Below are 8,561 nucleotides of genomic sequence, written 5' to 3'. Positions count from 1 at the left end.
GGTGAGCAGTGCAGGCAGAGGCAGGGTGAGCAGTGCAGGCAGAGGCAGGGTGAGCAGTGCAGGCAGAGGCAGGGTGAGCAGGGCAGGCAGAGGCAGGGTGAGCAGGGCAGGCAGAGGCAGGGTGAGCAGGGCAGGCAGAGGCAGGGTGAGCAGGGCAGGCAGAGGCAGGGTGAGCAGGGCAGGCAGAGGCAGGGTGAGCAGGGCAGGCAGAGGCAGGGTGAGCAGTGCAGGCAGCAGCAGTCACTCAGCACTGAAGGAGCAGAGCTGCTCTGTCTGCACAGTCCAGGCGGCAGCAGCAGGAGGAGGAGGAGGAGGAGGAGGAGGAGGAGGAGGAGGAGGAGGACCGTTTGCCTTATTTGGCCATAGTCCTGCCCCGCTCACGTCAGCAGCTGACAGTGCTGCTCCCGGGGGTTTAGAGTTTTGGCTCCCGGGAAAGGTTCCAGTCCTGGGGGATAGAGGGCTGAGTTTTGTTCGCTTCCATCCATCGTGCGAGACGCTAAAGGCCCCTCATCCAGCTCTCTCCTGTGAGCAGCAGCCTCATGTCTCAGTTTATTTGTCTTTTGGAGCAGGAGATCGCTGCCAGAAGTGGTCGATTCAGCAGTGTCCTGAAGCTTTTTTGATGCTGTTTTGTTGCTGGAGATGATGACACCACATTGAGAAGCTTCAACCAACAAGCCACAAAAAACAATCCATATTTATTCCTGCTCTCTCGTCATTGCAAGCTCATAGTGGCACTTTTATTATTATTATTATCCTGTATCCATCACACAGCTGAACTCCAGCACAACTCCTGGAAGCGGCTCCAAGTGCTCTGCAGATCGCCCACATTGTGCCAGACCGAACCAGAAGCAACAACAAAAAAAAGCAAAAAAAAGGACTTCAACTTGGGTCTACCCTACTGATCCTGGGGAGTTAAGTCATCATCATCAAGGAGAACATCAGCTGAAGAAGAAGAGAAGGAAGGACAAGGAGAAGACCTGGGACATTGCCTTCTTTTTTTTTTTTATTTCATTTTTATTATTATTTTGTATTTTTTTTTTTTTTGAACCTTCATTTTGATAGGAGCTAATTGTTGCCCAAAAATTCAGTTTTAATGTTTGGGATTCAGGAAAATATACCAAGAGGTGGGACCACCATGAAAGAGGAACCGCTGGGAGGTGGGATGAATCCAGTCCGATCATGGATGCATACAGCAGGGGTAGTGGATGCTAATACAGCCGCCCAAAGGTATGTGTCTGCCAAATGATGGTGGGTTTTATTTCTCATCCCCCCTCAATGGTCTCTATCAATGACAATCTCCCTGTGTCTCTGGTTACACGCTCCTCCAATGTAGTGGTGGTGGCACATGCCCTCCTGCCTGGCTGCTCCTCTCCCCGTGCCAGGCTGGGGCCAGCTGCTCTCCTCTCACCCAGCCCTTGTCTCCTTTCCTCCCGCAGTGGTGTGGGGCTGGCTCGGGCACATTTCGAGAAGCAGCCGCCTTCCAACCTCAGGAAGTCCAATTTTTTCCACTTCGTCCTAGCTCTCTACGACAGGCAGGGACAGCCGGTGGAAATCGAGAGGACAGCTTTTGTGGACTTTGTGGAGAAGGATAAAGTAAGTTTTCTGCATAGAATCTATTTCTCACACTTTACTGCAGAGAATGGACCTGATTCATAATCATCACCCCCCATATAATTAATAGAATATATTAACTGTCACCTCCCTGGCATCGGTCATCACTCGGCAAAAAATGACAATATATTGAACTTCAGCCCCTTATATATAATATGATATATTAACTATCTACCCTCTACATTTAATACATCATTTTGATTATATCTCCCTTATGTTTAGACTATATATAACATAATATATGGCATTGATCATCACTCATATGTGTAATGTAATCTATTGATCATTACCCCATGGATAAATCATAATACATTGATCATTATTATACCCCTGTATATAATAATACATTGATCATTACCACTATATATAATAATACATTGATCATTACCCCTATATGTTATAATATATTGATCATTACCCCTGTATATAATAATATACTATTGATCATTACCCCTGTGTATAATAATACATTGATCATTACCCCTGTATATAATGATATATTGATTATTACCCCTTTATATATCATAATACATTGATCGTTACTCCTGTATATAATAATATATTATTGATCATTATCACTATATAAAATAATATATTGATCATTACCCCTGTATATAATAATACATTGATCGTTACTCCTTTATATAATAATATGTTATGGATCATTACCCCTATATATACCATAATACATTGATCATTACCCCTGTATATAATATATTGATCATTACCACTATATATAATAATACTTTGATCATTACACCTATATATAATATATTGATCATTACCCCTTTATATATCATAATACATTGATCATTACCCCTGTATATAATATATTGATCATTACCGCTATATATAATAATACTTTGATCATTACACCTATATATAATATATTGATCATTACCCCTTTATATATCATAATACATTGATCATTACCCCTGTATATAATATATTGACATTACCCCTATATATAATATTATATTGATAATTACCCTCTCTGTATAATTATATATAGACCATTACAACCTATATATTATATTGATCATTACCCCTATATATAATAATATATCGATCATTACTCCTGTATATAATATATTGATTATTATTACCTCCCATATATTACAATATATTGATCATTACCCCCTGTATATTATATTATATCGATCATTGCCCCCTATATGTATTACAATATATTGATCATCGCTCAATATATGTAATAAAACTATGAGCCCCCTTTGAATAACTTACATATACTGATCATGTTTATAGATTGAAAACAATATTTTCTTTAAGAGTCTCACCCCATAACATGTGCATGAAATACGTTTAAAATACATTTATTTCCCAACTCCCCTATAAAAACAATGTAATGTAAGTGTATGCCATTAATATCCTTAGATTAAAAAAATGATATAATATCAACCTGTCCAGAAAGATCCATGTTCTCTCCCTCCTGTCTCCATACTTTGCGTATTTATAAACATAAGCTGATAACATTCTGATAAAATATCCTGAGACTGTAAAAAATTATAGAAACAATTCCTGTGACCCCACAAGTATTACTTGTACTTAGTATATATATATATATGGCTCATTACCTCCCTTACACTATGTGCATGGAAATAATACTATTCCGGGCGATAAATGGAAATTTGATCTCTGAATTTTGGAGTAAAACGTTTCCCCCCTGAATGGGCATTAATATAATCCCCCTATTGTGTTGATAGATTTAATCACCCCATTCACTGTGCACAAAAAAATATAATCTCTACCCCAAATTTTATCTTAATTATTTTTTTTTGTAATATTTTCAGAATTAACCCTAAGTGTCCTGCAGATGCAAAACCATCACCACTTGTATATCTAATAATAAATTAAAAACTTAGAATGACACAGGGATGGATTTAGGGGCTATAAGGATCCCATTCTATTCTGCCCCTGACACCTGAGCACCAGGAGCAAGGAGCGTAAACTCTGGAAACCCAGACCCCATGGACTGAGAACTGTGTCACCAGGAAAGGGCAAAACTGTCATTATTGTTGTATAAAGTAACACTCTGCTCTTATTTCCAGGAGCCAAACAGTGAAAAAACTAACAATGGGATTCACTACAAACTGCAGCTGTTATATAGCAATGGTAAGTGCTTATTACTCAGTGCATCTACACACTCACTATTATCATAGATTAAAACATGTTCAATATTTCTCAAGTTTCCCCAGTAGCAAATGAAGACCTTTTCCATTTGTAGCTGTCATTAAATATCATTTTTTTATATCTAACATTTCTAGAGTTTATTGAAGCTAACAAGTTCCTAATCACACTTATAAGGACAACATGAACTTTTTATAACATTTGTGTTCAGATAAATGCAAAGGAATACGATGATAAAAAAATAAAAAAAAATGGTAAAAACCAGAATAAATAAACCATTATTAGGAAAGGGAAAAATAAACAATTAGATTCCAATAATATAAGAAATATAATGCATTCCCAGGATGTATGGGTTTTTTTTCTGCATACATCATAATATCAATAATATTGGTGATGATTGCTGATGATGAACTTCATGTCATAATTTTATATCATAATAATATATATATATATATTTTTTTTTCCTATACAGGAGTTAGAACTGAACAAGATTTATACGTTCGGCTAATAGATTCCATGACCAAACAGGTGAGGAGATTCAGATTCATTGCAAGCAGTGGAAAGTTTGTGTCTGATATATACTTAATTTGTAATATAATGACTTATGAAGAGTCTGCAGGCTCTATAATGTGTCTGACAGTCTATCTATGTATTATCTATCTATCTATCTATCTATCTATCTATGTATCTATCTATCTGTAATCATTCATTGTGCATTGAATAGATCCCCATGTTATGATTATATATGTAGTAGGGTGAAAAGCCAGCGTGTTCCTATCTGCTCTTCATTCACCTCTTAGTCCCCCATCTCCATAATTCAAGCTCCAAGCTCCAGGGGTCACCAGAACCCGTCCATTTCCAGCCTCCATCACCCAGTCCCTGTCACAGCTTGTAAATAACATAATTACACCTAGGTGCTTATTAAATAATTTAACCTGTCGTGTACAACTTCCCTGATAGGAACTAGAGGTTATCAATAAAATCCACAGCAATTATAAGGAGGGACAACACAGTGGAATTCATTCACTAGTGCAATGCCCTATCTATCTATCTATCTATCTTCTATCTATCTATCTATCTATCTATCTATCTATCTATTATTTATCTCATTTCTTCTATCTATCTATCATCTATTATCTATCTATCTATCTATCTATCTATTAATTATCTCATTTCTTCTATCTATCATCTATCTATTATCCATCTATCTATTATCTATCTATCTATTCTTTATCTATCTATCCATCTATTATCTATCAATCATCTATTATCTATCTATCTATCTATCTATTATTTATCTTATTTCTTCTATCTATCTATCATCTATCTATTATCTATCTATCCTTTATATATCTCTCTATCTTTATATTTATCTATCTATTATCTATCTTGTTATTTATCTCTAATTATATTTATAAATAACTATATATAACAGTAATACTATATTTAGATTATACAGGTATATTATAATCTATCTAATATAATACATTGGAGTATTTTGGGGGTTAGTACCTTCCCTATCTTATTTAAAAAAAATATTAACGCGCAGGCAAAAGGCCAGGCTTGTGGTTTCTGTCGTCTTCTTAGCCCTGTTGATTTCGGATTTGTCACTGATGCCACTTGAGTCCCCTCCTAAGGAGGCGATGAAGTGACAGGCAGCAGGCAGGGGGACAGTGGACCCTTGAGCACAGGACTCCATTCATCTGGAGCCCTCTCCACTTGACAATGTTCCCCTTTCTTTCCTTTGTATACAAACAGCTAAATGTTTTCGGAAATCACCGCTGACTAATTAAGAGGACGATGATGAAGCTGATGAATAAGTTTTAGTGCAAAAAAAAAAAACAACAAATAATAAAAATAAACCCCAGCCAAACAAACAGGGTCAGTGATGTAACTCCCTATTTATTGTGTGAGCAGAGCCTGGGATCCAGGGCATTTCATCTCCTCGTAGCCCCAGTAACTGATCAAAGAGTCAATGGTGCTGAACCGACAGTTTATGGATTCCTGTTTGTGCTACATAACCAAAAATAAATCATTTCTAAATACTAGGAGAGGGGAGACCATCATCATCAGCAGTCCTGTAGGATGCCAGGATCCACAGCCATGTGCAGGGAGCCAGCACTGTGGTGTCTGTGCAGGGAGCCAGCAGTGTGGTGTCTCTGCAGGAAGCCAGCAGTGTGGTGTCTCTGCAGGAAGCCAGCAGTGTGGTGTCTGTGCAGGGAGCCAGCACTGTGGTGTCTGTGCAGGAAGCCAGCAGTGTGGTGTCTCTGCAGGAAGCCAGCAGTGTGGTGTCTGTGCAGGGAGCCAGCAGTGTGGTGTCTCTGCAGGAAGCCAGCAGTGTGGTGTCTGTGCAGGGAGCCAGCACTGTGGTGTCTGTGCAGGGAGCCAGCAGTGTGGTGTCTGTGCAGGGAGCCAGCAGTGTGGTGTCTGTGCAGGGAGCCAGCACTGTGGTGTCTGTGCAGGGAGCCAGCAGTGTGGTGTCTGTGCAGGGAGCCAGCAGTGTGGTGTCTCTGCAGGAAGCCAGCAGTGTGGTGTCTCTGCAGGAAGCCAGCAGTGTGGTGTCTGTGCAGGGAGCCAGCACTGTGGTGTCTGTGCAGGGAGCCAGCACTGTGGTGTCTGTGCAGGGAGCCAGCAGTGTGGTGTCTGTGCAGGGAGCCAGCAGTGTGGTGTCAGCAGGGAGCCAGCAGTGTGGTGTCTGCAGGGAGCCAGCAGTGTGGTGTCTGTGCAGGGAGCCAGCAGTGTGGTGTCTGTGCAGGGAGCCAGCACTGTGGTGTCTGTGCAGGGAGCCAGCAGTGTGGTGTCTGTGCAGGGAGCCAGCAGTGTGGTGTCTGTGCAGGGAGCCAGCAGTGTGGTGTCTGCAGGGAGCCAGCAGTGTGGTGTCAGCAGGGAGCCAGCAGTGTGGTGTCTGTGCAGGGAGCCAGCACTGTGGTGTCTGTGCAGGGAGCCAGCACTGTGGTGTCTGTGCAGGGAGCCAGCAGTGTGGTGTCTGTGCAGGGAGCCAGCAGTGTGGTGTCAGCAGGGAGCCAGCAGTGTGGTGTCTGTGCAGGGAGCCAGCAGTGTGGTGTCTGTGCAGGGAGCCAGCACTGTGGTGTCTGTGCAGGGAGCCAGCAGTGTGGTGTCTGTGCAGGGAGCCAGCACTGTGGTGTCTGTGCAGGGAGCCAGCACTGTGGTGTCTGTGCAGGGAGCCAGCAGTGTGGTGTCTGTGCAGGGAGCCAGCACTGTGGTGTCTGTGCAGGGAGCCAGCACTGTGCTGTCTGTGCAGGGAGCCAGCACTGTGGTGTCTGTGCAGGGAGCCAGCAGTGTGGTGTCTGTGCAGGGAGCCAGCACTGTGGTGTCTGTGCAGGGAGCCAGCACTGTGGTGTCTGCAGGGAGCCAGCAGTGTGGTGTCTGTGCAGGGAGCCAGCAGTGTGGTGTCTGTGCAGGGAGCCAGCAGTGTGGTGTCTGTGCAGGGAGCCAGCACTGTGCTGTCTGTGCAGGGAGCCAGCACTGTGCTGTCTGTGCAGGGAGCCAGCAGTGTGGTGTCTGTGCAGGGAGCCAGCACTGTGCTGTCTGTGCAGGGAGCCAGCAGTGTGGTGTCTGTGCAGGGAGCCAGCAGTGTGGTGTCTGTGCAGGGAGCCAGCAGTGTGGTGTCTGTGCAGGGAGCCAGCAGTGTGGTGTCTGTGCAGGGAGCCAGCAGTGTGGTGTCTGTGCAGGCTGCTGCTGGTGGTGGTGGGCAAACACTGGCTGCTGCTATAAAGCTGCCCTGTCCTATTATTCTCATTACTGCACCCATGGATCTCCTGAGCTTCCAGCAGTGCAGGCGACAATATAATGCAGCAGCACTCCACCGGGTGATATTATGGGGCAGCTCTAATTGCACAGGGTTAGATCACTACTCCTCCTATTATTAATGTAGAATTCCATATGATGGGATTTGCAGAGGTTGGTGCAAATGAGCTCTCTAATATCTAGAACCACACTAAACCAATGCAGAACCTCTTGGATTGGAGTCTTCCCATAACCAATGTTACTGTGATCATTATATGGCCCCATGGTAGGTGAATGGGAAGAGCAAGGAGGTGAAAGTGTCCAGAAAGTTAAAATCCAATTAATATGTCTATAAGGTATTGAGATAAAGGAACTTCTGAATCTTCTCTAGCAGCGGGCTTCTTTTGTATTTTTTTTAAATTGTTATTATTATTATTATTATTATTATTATTATTATTATTATTGCATTTTTTTAGAAAAAGTCAAGATCGACAGAGTGTGCAGATCAGGGGGGTGATGGGTTGGATGGGTGAGAGAGGACAGGCAGCTCCTGAGTGCACGGGGGCTCCATGTGCTCAGGATTAGTTCTGTGATCCCCCCCAGTCCAGGACACGATGGATCCAGATGATTTTGGTTAGTGGGAGCAGTAGGTGATGAGCCCCAGATGGGTGAGGAGGGGCCCTGGAGGAGATGCCGGGTGGCCCCTCTGGATGGCTGACCAGGAGCCGGGGCTGTGTCCGCGATGTGTGCCCGGGGCAGCGCTGCGCAGGATGGCGCACCGGTCTCCTATGGCACCAAGCCCGGCTGTCCATGGCTGAGAGCCGGGCTCTGTGACCCTCAGCCCCGGAGGAAGCAGCACTGCGGCCCCCTGCATCCTCCGCCGCTCCCCGATCCTTCTCCATCCGGCTCGGATTGCTGCCCCTACAGCCCCGCGCCATCTGTCAGAGCCTCTGCTCAAAACCCAGCCAGCCGCAGCCAGCCGCAGCCATCCGCAGCCGCACGCTGCCTTTTTACCAGAGAGAAATCATTGTTAGCACTTTCAAAATAAACAGCAG

The 8,561-nt window shown here is 43.7% G+C and overlaps 1 protein-coding gene across 21 annotated transcripts in view; it reads left to right on the top strand.

The window, feature by feature from the left end:
- The first annotated feature begins 344 nt into the window (after positions 1–344).
- The window catches only part of EBF3 (EBF transcription factor 3), a 206,372-nt gene continuing 198,155 nt past the window's right edge, over positions 345–8,561 (top strand). For 7 of the 21 annotated variants that reach the window (XM_073546370.1, XM_073546363.1, XM_073546368.1 and 4 more), the window contains exons 1-4: positions 352–1,227; positions 1,437–1,593; positions 3,681–3,744; positions 4,232–4,287. In XM_073546370.1, coding sequence (XP_073402471.1) covers positions 1,094–1,227; positions 1,437–1,593; positions 3,681–3,744; positions 4,232–4,287 — 411 coding nt within the window. In that variant the 5' untranslated portion in view covers positions 352–1,093. Of the gene's footprint in view, positions 1,228–1,436; positions 1,594–3,680; positions 3,745–4,231; positions 4,288–8,561 lie in introns of all 21 variants that reach the window. The other 14 variants (XM_073546378.1, XM_073546377.1, XM_073546375.1 and 11 more) reach the window with 5 other exon arrangements.

This window comes from Dendrobates tinctorius, unplaced genomic scaffold (assembly GCF_039654945.1).
Source record: "Dendrobates tinctorius isolate UK_male_01 unplaced genomic scaffold, ASM3965494v1 ptg000147l, whole genome shotgun sequence".
NCBI lineage: Eukaryota > Metazoa > Chordata > Amphibia > Anura > Dendrobatidae > Dendrobates > Dendrobates tinctorius.
Note: the sequence above shows the minus strand (reverse complement) of the source record. Positions and strands in the feature narration are given on the sequence as shown.